Here is a 16,575-nt window from a genome sequence, read left to right on the forward strand (position 1 = left end):
TCAGCGTGTTCCCTACGCACACCGATAGCACACGATTGATCCAGGAAACAAATTGAAATAGGCTATATCCGGTTCAGAATTCACTTTGTGCGACGATGAAAGAATCAGTTGTCGCATCAGTTCTTCCTTATACTTGAGAGGTGGTTATTATTTTTTAATGAAAATTCCATATCGCGTTTAATGTGCGCCGGATGTGAACTACCGGATGAGAAGATCGAAGAAATAAAGAGTACAGTCGTAGCGAATACTTCACAAGAAAACTAGCAGAAGTTTCTCCCCGGCAAATCTGATAATATATGCGAAATGAGCGATGAAGTTTCACGACTAATTACATATCGCTCGAGAATCTCTCAGAGAGAAGACGCTCGGATTCTCAGGTACTCTCGTCGTGCGCTGCTCAGCCACTGCTGCTAAGCACATATGTGCGCGTGCGTAAAAAAGACACGGGAGAAAAAGGGGGAGGGAATGGAGGATGGCCACGTGCCTTCGGTAGCACGCGACCAACCTAACGGTTTTAGACTCACCCCACACGCTGCTCGAAAACCAGTCCACCCCTTCTCTTTCTCTCTCGTCACCCTTGCCGAGCCGCCGGGCAATGCCGCTTCAAAACACGCCAGACGAAACACTGTTATTCTATTGGCTCTAGTATCTACCCCTCCCCCCCCCTCGTGCCCTCCCTTTTGATACGCTTCTCCTAGTCGTCGTCTACAGTCTCGTCGCGGTAACTGCCACGATTTGCGGCGTCCGGACAATACTTATGCGACTCCCATAGTTTTTCGCCAGCGGATCTCAGCGAATCTTCCAGCGTGGTGTTTAGAGAGATTCTTCGAGAAACCGAGATTGTTTTTCAAAAAATTTCCTCAGCCACGTATTATATTCCCCGTGTATGATCGTTCCTCTTTCCTGCGAGATTCCAAAATTCTTTATAATCAAGAGAACTTCAGCTTACCATATACTAAAAATCCCTCCATTTCTCGCCAATGATCCCGAAATTATGTACATAGCCTGCAACTATATTTTTACACGATAAATCAACGATAAATCTCACGGTGCCGAAACGTTACGTAGGAGCCGATCAAGTCCGATCTGTTATGTCGGACGTTTCTTCGCGGGCCGCTCTGAATGAAAACCGGGCCCTGGCAAGCATAATCGAATGACGTAAGGCCCTAATAAAATCGTAAGTCGGTTGACAGGCGGTGCATATACCACGGGAATAATAGCCGGGGAATTCCTCCCCCGTAACCCGGGCCGGGTTGCATTGTCGTCGCCTTACGTAAGAATGGCGACGAAGAAACGACGCGGAAGGCAGATGCTGCTTAGACATTCGGCCGCGTTGCTACACGACCGGCAAAGAAGAACGGCCAGGCGGAGAGAAACCCGGCACTAATGCGATCTGCCATCTTAGAGGGGTGCGTCTTGCGGAGACGTGAGTAAATCGGGGAGAATTCGTCTCTGCGACGATGAGAAACGCCGAGTCGCAGTCGCGTTACCCCGCGACACCGTGAAATCATTCTTCTGCATAAACGTGGCTGTTTGCCACGGAGCGACCATCACCAAATATCACGGGGAGATCACAAAATTTGGCTGGGAATCTAACGCTCGACGATGCAGGACGATGAACGAGAATTAAAAGTACGACGTGTATAATATTAAATTATTAAATGTTTTGAAATAGATATAAGAAGCATGAATAGATATAAGCGCGTTATCTCGTAATCACATTTTTATAGAATCGTGGGCCAATTAGGAGTCCGCTAATCTTAGGCATCGATTTATTGTATTTATTCGAGTTTCGTCAAAATTTCCCAGTGAAAAAGCTGATTCTGATCTACTTGCATGATTAATAAAGATTTACACGCAAAAATTCAATAGCCGTGCGCAAAAGTTCGCGCCGGTCGCTTCTGACGAGTCACATTCTACGAATCGTGCTCCTGATAAACCGTAAGTCAATTCCTGGGAAATAGAGACATGATTACTAGCTGTCACGAACGTCGGAACAATCGCGACTGCGAGAGTTCCGTGATTCGTGAAAACAATCAAATCAAGCGCGATGTGAAAAACGCATTTCGTGATGCTTAAGGTCAGAAGCCGTCTCGTTTGCAGCGGAGAATATAATCTTTTCTCATCAGACCGAAGACCGAAGAAATCTGTCGTGATCGGGAAAATTGAAATACGACGGCATCTATCTACAACTGTTTAATCGGTCGTCCTGCCAAGAACAAAATGACGAAGCTGTGAAGGGAACTGATCGATTACAAGACCGCTGTGGAATAAGAAGAAGCAAGATGCGGATTAAGCGAAAGGAAGAGGATCGAACAAATTGCGAAGACGGAGACGAAGTGCGACAGAGATCGCGAGACTCGCGGGTGGATCGAGAATGCATGGGGCAGGACGAGGGGATGAAACAGGGAGGAAACACGGGACGAAACCGCGAAATCGGGTCGAGCCGTGAAAATAACGATTTCTCTTTTGTAATGTTCTCCGCGTACGTTAAAGCGAGAAGGGCCGGTTTCAGTAGGAGGGATTCATCATGGGCCCGCGTGACTCGTCGATATTTTTCCCGGGATACCTCGTGGATCGATATTTTATGTAGATCGCGCGGAAAGGGCAGTACGCCCTCGTCGTCTTTCTCTCGGTGGCTATTCTCGCCTTGACGAACAAAAACATCCTGAATCAGAGAATGATCGGAGGAACGAGAGAGCAAGAGAGAGAGAGAGAGAGAGGGGGGGAAGGAGGGGGAACGGAGAGACGGGGAGAATCTCTGAGAGAGAGAGGAGATGAACAGAAAGAGGCCGCCGGTTAGGATGGGATTCTGGTTGCACGGTGCTGTGGCCAGAATTCATCCAGAAAATGGAACTTTTTCATGGCGATTCCTCGCTTGCGATCAGAGAAAGCGTCTCTCGCTATTCATCGGCCGAGTCCGTCAATTTAGATAGGAATGTATACGCTACTGTTCGGTGAAATCGGAACACGTTTTGATAGAATCGATATACGTTGCTGATTTGGTGTGAGCGGTCATACGTTCGATTTGAAATATATGAATCTGCCACAAGATCTCTTCTGAAATAGATCTTTAATATCGTTACACGTTCCCCGGGATAATCAATTAAATATAATTTTACTTGAACTCTAAAACACTGGAATATAAAAAAACATGCAGAAAATCTGATTGTCATAAAATCACATCAGTGTCAATTAGCAAGAATTTGACACGAATCGCGCATGGTATTCCCGCATGGTTCCTGTGAAGTGGTGAAATTAAACGTAAGGAATTCGAGAGTAGAGTAAGAGCAGATCTCGCCGAAAACCGCGTAATCCTCGGTAGCCGGTCTTCAGGTGCGCCATTGTGCTACGCTTTATCACCTGACGGACGTGACTCGCACACTCCTGATCCTGGACGTAGCTTGTGTGCTCGGGTCGTCGGCCACATAGTTTTCGCCGTGGGTCACGCGAAGAAGAGTCGTGCTGGAGGTAGAAGGCGAAGGTCGCCTCTGCGGCCTCGCATGCTCGACCTCTCGTAGGAATAGCACGTACACAAGGGCTGCATCCAGCTGTACTGCTCTCCCCTTCCCCCTCCCCCACCGACGACGCCGCCGTTACTTGCATTCGTGCGACTTTCGACGATGGTGTTTTCGTCGTGAGTGTGCGTGGGTGATGGATAGACGGTTACCGTGTCACTCGCGCGGAGCGCTAAACGGACTTGAATGGCTCGAAATTGCATGGGCGACTGCATTGTGCCCGCATCGATGCACAATAGGCGGGCGCGCGATGTGCGCGCACCGCTGTATGCGTGAGTCGATGTATGCAGATGCGGCACAAAGAGACGTCGAGGATCCATCGGGAGATAACGATCTTCCAGATGAACGACATTCCTTCGATATCGAGTCGACCACGCTTGAGATTGGCGGCTGAATCGCGTCCAACGTATGATGCCTTTTATCCAATCATAAGGGTGAATTTGCTGGTATTTTGGAATTAATAGCGAGGTAGTTATGTAGGATACTGAAACGGACGGTTAAACTCAAGATAGGTATTTTAAGCATCTCAGAAATGGAAAGAATCATTTAACTTATAGCGCAGACTCGGAATTTTTTGAACAGATTTCTAACTTTTTTTATGTAAATCTGTTCTTTGGGAATCTTAAAAATCACGGAGTTTACAGGGACACGTTGCAAAACTGTTAACGCGCATTCTTGTCTCATGTCTCGTCTGATCAATCTTTCTTTCTCTCTCTCTCTCCCTCTCTCTCTCTCTCTCTTTCCCTCCTCTCTCTCCCTTTCTCTCTTTCTGTTTCATGGAGCCTTTAGGATGCACCGCATACCCTATAAAAATCTATCGCGACGTTCGTTGGATTTTCTTCAAACCGTCACCTATGATTCGCCAACAGCGAGTCAGTCGTCGGTTACTTCTGCGAACTTAATGGAAAAGAAACGAAAAAACCGTCGTTTCTCACGTCTCAGACTACGTTTGACTGTGTGACTATTGTACATGTGCCTAACGTAAAGAAAGATCGCCGATAGTTCCATCCGCAAATAGTTCTTTCTTTCTCTCTTTCCCCCTCTCTCTTTCTCTCTCCGCATTATCACAAAGTATCGCGCACCTGGCAACGCGAACCGTCATTTTTAACACGTCGTTCACGGTAACGGCATATAAAAGCGGAGCAAGGGGTAAAGTCAAAACCGGTAGAAATCACCCCAAAAATCTTGGACCCCTTCGTCTACCCCCACCATCATACGCGTCGTCTTCCCCGTCCTCCGCGAGAAGTTTCGTGGGGATTCGCAGATTCTCACGGAAAAAACGTAATTTCCGACGAAAAAAGGGAGGGACGATGCAAATTCGCGGATGAAAAGGGAAAGCCGCGTGTGAGCCGCGTATGTACCTGCCGCGACGTCTCGCCCGACGGAAAGGAAGCGAGCACGGGAAGTAATGGGTCGCGCGAGCGATGGCAGAAGGGTCCGGAGCGCACGCGAGGGGAAGAGGACGCGAGACGGGCGAGGCGAAATTTTATAGGGAATCCACACCAATACTCTCTCGCGCTCTCGGCAGCTTCCTGGAGGCATCCTACCTGACCTGTCGAGCCTTTTTTCCCCGTTTTTTTACGATTTTCGGGAGAATCCTCCCGTCAGGTAACGCAGATGGAGAGGCAAAAATCGGGTCGGATCCCCGACAAGCAACGTGACGCGCTCGCGGGATTCACAGGATTTTGAATTCCTTCTCCTCTTTCCCCCGCTGCAGCCGCACCGTAACGATCATTCCCGGGCCGGTAGCAGCGCACCTCCGCCGACCTCGAGGTATCGCACCTCACCTGCGTCCGCGGCGAGCGTTTTTACGAGGCTCTCGCGAGCATTTATCTCCATTTTCGGCTTCTCTCTCTCTCTCTCTCTTTCTCTCTCCTGCTCTTTTATCCTGGAATCGGGAGTCGATGGGAAAGTACCACGAGAGCGCTTCCAAATGGCTAAGCGACTTCCACTTTTTGGCCTTGCTGACCCTCGTCCTCCTCTTCGACTTTGGCCTTACGCGGTTTTCGATTTTCCCACAAAAATACGAGGAAACCATCTCCCCTTCTTGTGTCTTTAGTCGCGGCTGATTGCTCGCTTCTGTTTTCGCACTTTTGTGTTCGCACCGCGCGCTGTTGTGAGGTGTAATTAAGGTCTGGAACATGTGTAACCGGTGCTGTGGAAACAACGGCGGTAATGTTGGTATCTTTACCCTCGCAACATCGTTGGTGTTACATGCAATCGTCTAATTATTAATCTTAAATCTACATGAGAGCTTCAACTGTGTGTAGCAAAGACTAAATTCTCACGTCAATATATTTCGACGTATGTTATCATATAAAAGCTGCACGAAACTTTTTTGTGCCCGGTTAACCAACATCCGCAACAAATGCCTGCAGAAAAAGAACCCCTAATAATCCGACGGTGTGAGAATAATTGTTGTTACCTCAACTGTATTTGCGCACAACTACGTGTGATCATTACATACACCCGATCTACCTGGCCAGAAATCGTACAAATCTGTGATCGGTTAACGGACATGTGCAAAAAGTGTACAGCGAAAAAAACTCAAACTTCAACATTCCCGATAGCGCACGAGAGATCTTATTGCTCCGACCGAGCCTGGAGCGCGCACGCCTGGCATACGTCGGGCATCATAAATCCCCCTTCGAAGTGGCGCGGCGTATCGAAATAATTATAAAAAATCGCGCGGACCAATCGCGACGCGTAAGCGCGTTTTCTCGAATCAGCGAATCGGTTCCGTGCCATTATCCAGCAACCCCGGCGCGAGCGAGACGAAGGAGGTTCGATAAAGGGGTGGGCGAGGGAGAAGAGCAGTCATAAGATACGATGATGGATGCTCGCGAAGGGTTGCTGCCGATCCGAGGGCTCAGGAGAGGGCACTCTAAAAGGGCAAAGGGTTCTTCTCGGCCAATCGGCCCGACGTAAGCGACGAGTCCGACCAATCCCTGGGGCCCAGCCGGGCCATGAAGTAGAGGGGAGGGTTGGTGCCCTGTCCTTAGGGGCACGGTTTCGTTGCGTCATTCTAACATTCGCTCTGTATCGGTTCGCCGGCGAGGACCGGCGTTGCGACGGTGACCTTCGTGACGTGGGACGACCTCGGGCAATCCCACCTTGGAAGCGCTGATTTCGATAGAGTCGCGAAGTCGCAGTTAATATTAATGAGCTAATGAGTTAATGTTAACGAGCGATTAATCTCGAGCGCGTCTGTAATCGTTACTCGCAAACGTGACTCGTCACCGCGCTCGATCGCCGGTTAATTCCGTTCGGTGGAAGAAAGTGGAGAGCCGTCGCGTTTTTTCCAGCGAGGTGTTCGGTCTCTTCAAGCGCCATGTCCCCCGCGGGGGGGAAGCGGGATGAAATCGCGCCGATCGATAGACCGACGTAGGATCGCCGTGCGCGATCCTTTTTGCTTTCGCGCGAGAAATCGATTATCGTGCTGGAGCTCGCGAGACGTCCCGATGTGAGGACGGCGTACAGACGAGACGGAGTTAAGATGGTCCTTCTGGAGAACTCCAGGATGATCCTCGCGGACATGCGTCTTCATGCCACCAGCACGCCGACCAGCACCCCCACGCACTATCATCACCATCATCATCAGAAGTATAGAGCGCAGAACAACAATGATTGTACGGCGGCAGCGCGATCTTTCTATAACATAAGCTCATTATTAATTTCATTGGGAATGTTAATATGCATTCGACGTATTCTCAATTTACATTGTATTTGGGAATGTTGCACACACATGCAATTGTTGATCAGTCTGTCATACTGTCACTTTGTATTTCGAGAGTAAAATTATTGACGTGTATTCTTATATCGTTCGTATGAACGTATTTTATGCCATTTGTAGAAAAGTATGTGAATGGTTCTTTAAGAAATACCGTTTACTTGTTGCAGATGCGGACTTGCACGGCGAAGTCGACGGCCCTGAACTCAGCGGTGATGATAGAAGTATCGCGAGTGATATCCAAGATGCCACCGAGGAGCACCTTGATAATGACTCCATCAGCTCTGACAAGGAAGCTCTTAACCTGGTGAATAAATTTTTCACTTATATTCCTTCTCTCTTCTCTACATCTCTTTTCTTTATTCTGCTGAACATTTATTTCATGTATTCGTTTATTTCATTCACTTCTTCATTCCGCACATATTTACATTTATATATATATATATATATATATATCTTTACAGCTATTCTTATCATTGTTCTCATGCTTGGTCGAAAATTTAATTTACAAGTCTGACGTGAGGATCTCAGTTTTGTTATTTGTCATTTTTCCATATTATAATTATAATTAGTCTCGATAAATGCATATCCGTTTCCTGCATGAAGTTGATGCGTGAGCGACAAGGAAGGTGTCGATAGAGGAACACTTTATCACGCATGTACCGCATGTTAATGATCATGAAGAAGCGCATGAAAAGCGGTGGAAAGAGGAGCGGCTTTTACCGCCACGGATAGACTTACGAGTATAAATCGCAAATAATTTGCCACGCCATCTTGCGTGTGCGAAGCTACAGGTGTTTGTGTAATACGCGCGAAATGAGTTGTTTTTCTTCGTGTCGAGGCTCATATGTCAACGATTCTATTAATATCGATGTTTGATATAATACGTACACTCTTGAAATTAATAACATAATGAATAGTCTAGCTGATAATTATGTTATTTTGTCATCACTGTCGTGAAGTTAAAAGAGAATATGTCCCAACAGTTCTGTATTACAGCAACATCTCGTTTATTTCACTAGATGTTAACAGAAAATTGTCACAAATATTACATTTACTCTCTTTTAAATTTAAAACAAAATTGTTTAACTCAATATTTTTTTTAAGGAAAGGAAAAGCGATCTTATTTAGATCTACTTGAGAAATAGCAAAATTTTTTTCTTCTCAATTTTTTTTTCTCTTTCAATCGATCGCTTATATTTGAGTTATATTATATATTATATATCTGTGCTTATATTAATAATTATATTATTAATTTCATTCTTCAAACGTATTCCTATATTTAATTCGTTAATAACACTGGATGCAAGATGAGTTTCTGCAACTTAATTTCAATGGTATTTCTTCACTTATTTTGACGAAAGCTTGCTTTGTCATGTCACCCATTGTGTCCGCGTTGCTTGTGCACGTTACTTAAATATATCAACGGTACCAATCCCATTTGCGAGCGTAATATCCGGCATGCTTTCTATCGAGACGGACGTCCTCGAGCGAGGCACGGTCGTGTCTTTGATTTTTTTCTTACGGGACGTTCTTGACGGGCGTAAAAAGAACTCGCGATCAATATTTGACAAATAAATAAAGGAAGCCACTAACAGAGATGGACGACAGGAAAATACAAGAGAGGAAAAGGGAGAGAGAGAGAGAGAACGAGACGTAGGGAGTAGGTTTTATAAAACACAAAGGATGGACGGTATAGTGACCAATATCCTGACCTGGCCGAATGTAAACATGGCTTTGTTCGACGGCGAATTTACTCTGTAATATTAGGAAGGGTGGCTCTCCCTCTCTCTCCTCCTTCTCTCTTTCTCTCTCTCTCTCTCTCTCTCTCTCTCTCTCTCTCTCTCTCTCTCTCTCTCTCTCTCTCTCTCTCTCTCTCTCTCTCTCTCTCACTTCCTCTCACTTCTTGCGTAGTTCAACAGATTTTTCGTGTTCCTGGTCCCACGTTAAAGCGTGAAATCTCATAGCCCACATTTCGAGGGAGTTGAAGATCGTTGTATGATAATCTTGGAAACGATAAAACTTTTACTCGCATCTAACCATAGAATCGCCGAGATATTTTCTGTGGATGAAACGACAACGCACTACGGTACATTATAATGTCGTCGATTGATACGTCGATAATTATAGAATAATATTTGCGGTACGATTGATTTAAATTCGCTACTGAAGCTGTTTCTATTCAAGTAATTGGTCGTGTTCCGAAGTTTAGCCATAGACATGTAGATAGAGAAAGAGTGGTCGTTCATTGCTTATAATTATTTCCAAGTATTCTAGAAGTGACTGAACTCAATATTGAATCATTTTCTTATCTTATTACTCGTACACGTAGTGTACGAGTAATGTGAGTACGTGAACGTTCACGAAATGTGAATAACGCTAATTCAAAACATAAACAGTCATTAGATCGACGGTGATAGTCCCAGTGCCATTCGGAGCAAGCTGTTGTCTCCTTACTTTGTATATTAAATTATTCATTCAAGTATTTTATACGTTTTATGCTTAAATCGTGGAAAATAGTTTAGTGAATGTGAAATGTACGCGATACGAATAATATAAAAACAAAAAGTTTTTATTTCTAAAAGAATTACTAAAATTATATCTCAAAGTCATTGTGTGTGTGTATAATTTGTAATTTATTAAATTACAATAATTTATTAAAACATTTTAGGAAGAGTATGATAGAATGGTTAAAAGAAGACATTCAAATCTTTCACCAGAAATATCCATTTATAGTATTTGAAATATTTAAATACTTAAACTTCGAAATAATATTAATAATAAAGATGCTGGCAACAAAAATTATATTAGCGACAGAACAATTGATCAACAATGTAAGTATCTCTACAGTGTTTTATAAAATATTCACAAATATATGTTTATATAATTATATAACATATTACATTATAAATTATTATACAGACAGGAAGTGAAAAAAAAACAATAATCTATCTAATCTGAAATATTTTTCACAAAAATTGTAAGTTTATACAATTGGTGAAAGAAAATAATGAAAAGAATTTTGTAATATTATCATTATTACATTTTAGTCAAATTGAATAGGTATGTTATATATACCGGGAATTATTAATACGCAAAGATTGTACTGCAAATAGGATTAAATACAATGCAATACAAATCTGACGTTGTTCTTCCAGGTCACGGACGTATCGCATCGAAACAGCAGTAGCGGTACCAGCGGCAGCGCATCCTCTCCGAGTTCCGGAGTTAGCAGTCAGCTGACTGTGAGTCATCCACAGCAGCAACAGCAACAACACACGACTACTCAACAAAACCAACAAAATAGCAACTCACAGGCGGCGCTAGCTGCTCAATTAGTCAGCCAACAGTTGCTAATGCATGGCTCTCTCGGGGCACTGGGACCCCAGGAGATTCAAGCGCTTGCCTCGACGATACAGCAACAGCAGCAGTCGCTACAACAACAATTGCAGCAATTTGCCATGCTCCAACAACAGGCTAATCCTGCGGCTACGGGGCAGCTTCCGGCGCAAGCACAGTTCTTTCTGCAGAACCAGGTGGGTGTACAGGTGAGTATACAGATCTGACTTCTCATTCTAATATTCGTTTAGAACAAGTCCTGGGCATGAATATTGGCAACGACAACACCATTGCAATGGCAATGTTAACTGATAGTTCGGTCAGCTTCTCTCGAGGCGAGAACCTTCGTCCGGTATCCCCGATCTGTGTATTGTTCCACACACATATATATATACATACACACATCATACATATACACATATATACATACATATACAACATCATACATACATATACACATACATACATATACACATACATACATACATACATACATACATACATACATACATACATACATACATACATACATACATACATACATACATACATACATACACACATATATACATACATACATACATACATACACACGAACGCACACCGACTGTTCTTTAACTACTCTGCCGAATTACGTAGCTGGTTGACGCGAATTGGCAATTCGTGCCGTCGCGATTTCGTCGGCGGGATCGGGACGGATCGGTACGAACCCAAAGCGGCGACGTTCGGCCGGCATTATCTGATCGGGCACAGGGCGAGAGCGGACGTCTTATTCTTCGCGGACGGCACTCTCGCGATCGACGTCGAGATAACCGTCTGGCGACGGCACAAAAGAGACCGGGGTGCTGCCTCTTCGTTTAGGCTCGCTCTCGCCGATGCAACGAGCGCAGCCAGTGCAAACTTGCAACCGCATCACGGCCGAATTTAGCGCGTTCCATTATGCCGCATTAAAGGCTGCGGGAGTAGTCGTCGAGCTGGTCACGGTGTGACTTTTGGTCGGGTCTGCCTATCACTCGCAGATTTGTGCTTATTCTTATTGTTGTCTCTCTCTCTCTCTCTCTCTCTCTCTCTCTCTCTCTCTCTCTCTCTCTCTCTTTCTCCCTCTTTCTTTTCTCTCGATGGAATGAGTAGTGTTCGACGCAAATATAATAGGCGAAGAAATTTTGAATATAAGATTCTGCGTGGAAAAGCGGACAAGATGCCGCTGAAAAATGTGAACCTATTGAAGCATCATTCAAATCATTTAAATCTGGTAGGGCCGAAGTCGCAGCGCAATTAGTTTCAAATTACAACGCGCATAATACACCGTGCCTTTATTTCTCCAGTACCGTTATGACATGGACACAATAGGGAGCACATTAGGAATACGCGGAAAAAAATGGCTGGTATATCCGGAAAACGTGTACAAAGAGATTTTCCGATTTTCCTCGATAGATATCACGTTCCGAGCGTGTTTGAAAATGCGTCCGGCGATCGCCGGCACAGAGAAGCGACATATTTATCATGTTTCGCAGCGTGCATTCCTTTGATCGAAGGAGCGCTCGACGATTTTCTCACTATTTGTTCGACGGATCCTTCGGATCGACAGAGGGAGGAATCGATCCACGATATCCGGGGAGACACGTTGAAAAACGACCCTCCTTCCTGGGATGCGCCCTCGCCGCGCGTCTTGGCCGCTCGATCTCTCGTCCGCCCGGTCTCTCGCTCTCTCTCTCTCTCTCTCTCTCTCTCTCTCTCTCTCTCTCTCTCTCTCTCTTCTCGCGCGATCTGAATGGCCGAGGATCTGCGTTTGTACGAAAAAATCCCCATAGAATCCGGCACGACGTGCGCGTGCAACTATAGTCTCCGGGAAAAACCAACAAAACGACTTCGAGCTTTAGCACGCTTAATGGGCATCCGCGTTGCCCGTGTGTGTGCATCATGTATTTATTGTGCGCGCACGCATATCACACACGCACGGTCCCGCCGTAGGCCCCTAGATCTTCCCTGTCTATCGGGAGGTACCGTACGACGCCACAAGGTGGGCCCAGGTCTCTCTTCGGCACCTTGCCACGGGGTACCTTTGTTACCTCACACGTGGCCAGGATGTTTCCTTTTTTCATCCCGCTCTTTCCCTTCCCGAGCCGCGGGAGGATTCTCTCCGTGGGCTCCTCTCGTTCTTCTTTTTTTCTTATTCGCGCGGAGCATTAAGAAGGGCACACGCGACCTTCTTCATTCGGGAAACCCTTCCGCCGAGTACAACCTGCCCCTCAACCCCTTTTCGCGGGCGTTACGTGTGCGCGCCACGTGAGGGCCTTTGTGGCTTATCCGCCGCAACAGACGTTCAGTTTCTTCATTCGGAAATCACCCTTCGCAGGCCCTTTGTGTCTTGCTTTCGATCACCGTGACAGAGATGTATGATAGTGTCGTTTAATGTACAATCTTTCTCTCTTTTCAGGTCCGAATAATTGTAAAATAATTAGAGTAATTGTAGCAGCCTGTGATTTTAGTCGAATTAGTGGTCGATGCAGTTAAATAAATCTCCCGTTTTTCTTATTATTTGGAACTATGACAATTTTTTTAACGCAAGAGTAAATTAGTTCTCAATGTTGGGTCATACTGTTCGTATTGTTGACTAGTTCGAATAAATTCAGGGAAGCAAAATATTTTATACACGTCTTGCATATTGTTCACTAACATTTTTACTCGACTTTGATAATTAAAGAATGAAAGATAAACATCGCTCTACGTAATCTAATATTTTTACAAATATTTCTATATCGTTGTTTCATCTATCGAACATTATAAGATCTTGACGGCTTGGGTTAGTTAGACGAACACCTTAGAATCGTTGACGATAAACCTGTCGCGCTTGATCCCGCACGTGGCTCGACTCGAGGCGTTTCCGTAGGGTGTCTTCGCGGCCACAATGCGCATAAACTAGCTGCTCGCATGCCGGCGACACGCGACCAACCCCGAACCCTTTCCGATCCAGGATACCGTGCCCGACGCGAACCCTTCATTCTCGTAACCGGGAGTCATGGTTGAGGAAAGGGTGGAGATAATCGATCGGTTAGATTGAACCCTTGAAGAATTATATTTTTCATACCTGTGCATACACAAGTCGGGCACGTGCCGCGCGATTCATCGCTCCGTAAAACATTGATGCCGTAAGACATCTATCTTCGTTCGGAACTGGCAAGTGTAGAATTCAGCGCCTAACACCCAATTGCGTCTCTACAGAGATTTTACATCTGGAAGCGTAGAAATGAGAGAAATCAATCATAAAGTCGCGATTCAAATGACAAGATGCTGTTTGTGAGAGCGTCGCTGCCGAAACGTGACGCTCGTGTAATAATTGCCTTACAACGTGAGATTGCGAGTACAGCTGAAAGTTAGATGACCATTACGTTAACTTTCACCAATGATCGTCAACGTCTTACAGGGGTTGTTGCAGAGCAGTGGCTACCCAACAAGATCGAATCATCCGCGCTCACAGTCCATGCAGGTACGATTTAGGCCAGAGTTAGGTCTGACGTTGTCAGTTGCGAAAATAAACCTCAGTGCATACTTTGGAACATAAAAGAGCGATTTAAAATCGATAGGAAATTTCTGCTTCGACCGTCGTAAACACATTATTCATTCGATTTTACCGTAATTTTACGATTCTATGATTCTTTGAAATTTATCATTTGGTACAATTTACTCACGTAACGGTACAATTTAGCACGTTCTCTTCGAACGAAATACATGATTTTGAAGAAAGTTTCAACTTTTTTATTAGGTGCAACAAGCGGTAGTGCAGGCGGCCCAGCAGTTACAAGCGTTGCAGAAGCAGCAGGCTCTTCAAAGTAGTGGCAGTTTAGTTGGGCGAAGCTTAGCGCAGCAGAGAACACCGCCACCGTCCGGTACCCCACCAGCGATAAAAGCCCCACCAAGATTGGATCCTTCCCCGGATGAAACGACGGATCTTGAAGAGCTTGAACAGTTTGCCAAAACATTCAAACAGAGGCGGATCAAGCTCGGTTTCACTCAAGGAGATGTAGGACTTGCTATGGGAAAACTATATGGCAATGATTTTTCTCAAACTACCATCTCCAGGTGATTATATCTTGAATTTAAATTATTCTTCAATTGGATCCAATCATCTTTGAACTTACACATGTTGTTTGAATTATTATATACATGTAATGTAGAAATAGAAGAAATAATAAATGAATATTCACATATACGTTGTATGTTATATATTGAATCGAGTAACATTGTCATGCGTCTGTTAATTTAACAACTTAAGCATCTTCAAATCTAATGAGAAGTGGACGCTTCTCTACATTTTAGGTTCGAAGCGTTGAATCTTTCTTTCAAGAATATGTGCAAATTGAAGCCTCTGTTGCAAAAGTGGCTGGAAGACGCTGATAATTCCCTAAACAATCCCAATTCTCTGTCGAATCCACTTACGACGCCGGAAGCGATTGGCAGGCGGCGGAAGAAAAGGACGTCGATAGAAACGAGTGTGAGAGTGGCGCTAGAAAAGGCCTTTATCCAAAACCCAAAGCCTACCTCCGAAGAAATAACCATATTGGCGGATAGTCTCGCGATGGAGAAAGAAGTGGTTCGCGTATGGTTCTGCAATCGGTAAGCATTGAAGCTGTATGCGCAATTTATAGAGCAATTTCTACTTCTCTTCTAGACAAATTTCGCACCATTTTCTATGGTTTGTCGCTATCTTCAAATAACATATGACTACGTTTCAGGAGACAGAAGGAGAAGAGAATCAATCCTCCGACGGCAGTAATGGGAAGCCCAACTCTGGCGTCGCCGGCGCCCTCGGTGTTCGCCTCTCTTGCTGGTTCCATGTCCGGTTCGCCTCTTGCTCTTACGACACATTCTTCCGGTGTGGGCCACTCGCATCCTCACCAGGCACCCTTGGGCTCGCCTTTGCCCTTGGCTCTAGTAGCTTCGGCAGGTGGAAATTACCATCCACTGAGCGGCAAGTCTCATGAGTGACACCAGCAAGCGGCCCATCAAGGGGACATTTTCTATCGTCAGCATCCTTCCCATCAACAACAACAGCAGCAGCAACATCAGCATCATCATCACCACCATCATCAACAACAACAACAACGACGCTTGTGCAATTTATCGGAGTTCTATCATTAGCCGATGATCTAATCTCACAAAGCATTTAATCGAAATAACATGTGGCATGTTAGTTTGTGAAAAATAGTGAAGATCACGATCATCAGTATTAGATGAAATCCGGCATTGAACGTATGTATAGCGCAAGGATGAGGGATTCTCGTTGATCGCGTTATCGCGAAACGTTCGATACACGACGTTATATCGAGGTGCTGCCTTGTGAACCAAAATAATATAAGAAAAGAGAAAAAAACGAATAAAGATGAAAAGATATAAGAGTACGTCATTATCAAATTATCTGAGCATAATATAACTTCCAAATCTACTAAAGAGTATACGAAGACACGCTGCGTTTTGAAGAGAAAACGAGTGATACACTGAGATGTATAATTTTAACGTAACAAAAACAAGATCTTTTTATGTGAAACATTTTTAATCGGCAACTATATTAGCGATGGTTATTACAGGAGCGATCGTAGCACGCGTTACTCACGAACAAAGTGCCAGCAATGTCACTTCTGTTGCAAGATATTCTAACGCGTAAGTTGACACGCGACTGAATCGAAAATCTTCCGGTTATATCTTATTTTATACCTTTCCTTTTAATAGCAATGGTGTTCGTTAAATTATGTCAAGCTTAAGTCACATACTTTTACGAACATCTTTCTAATAACAGAGAGAAAATATAATCCTATATAATTTTACAAATCCGTTTTGTAATATTATATAGAATTTTCTTTCTCTATTTTCTTTGTAGCATTTCCACGTTTTCACATTTCGTTATATATATATATATTTTTTTTTTTACAGAACTGTTTCATCATGTTTTTATTATGTTTCGAAGGTGACAATTGATAATCTCTTTTTACG

At 44.5% G+C, this 16,575-nt stretch overlaps 1 protein-coding gene across 4 annotated transcripts; it reads left to right on the top strand.

Annotated features, from left to right (window-relative positions):
• The first annotated feature begins 5,807 nt into the window (after positions 1–5,807).
• Positions 5,808–16,372, top strand: LOC105185228 (POU domain, class 2, transcription factor 1). Of its 4 annotated transcripts, none has more exons than XM_011144554.3 (7): positions 5,810–7,147; positions 7,419–7,555; positions 10,407–10,796; positions 14,012–14,074; positions 14,351–14,667; positions 14,905–15,201; positions 15,321–16,372. In XM_011144554.3, exons 1-7 carry the CDS (start codon positions 7,015–7,017, stop codon positions 15,571–15,573), a joined length of 1,590 nt encoding a protein of 529 aa, XP_011142856.1. In that variant the 5' UTR covers positions 5,810–7,014; the 3' UTR covers positions 15,574–16,372. The 4 variants fall into 4 exon arrangements, with proteins under 4 accessions (XP_025155542.1, XP_011142856.1, XP_025155541.1 ...); XM_025299756.1 differs by having other exon boundaries at positions 10,407–10,784; XM_025299757.1 differs by lacking the exon at positions 14,012–14,074 and having other exon boundaries at positions 5,808–7,147.
• The last annotated feature ends 203 nt before the right edge of the window (positions 16,373–16,575 follow it).

The sequence above is a fragment of the Harpegnathos saltator genome, unplaced genomic scaffold (genome assembly GCF_003227715.2).
Source record: "Harpegnathos saltator strain DR-91 unplaced genomic scaffold, Hsal_v8.6 scaffold291, whole genome shotgun sequence".
NCBI classification, from domain to species: Eukaryota; Metazoa; Arthropoda; class Insecta; order Hymenoptera; family Formicidae; genus Harpegnathos; species Harpegnathos saltator.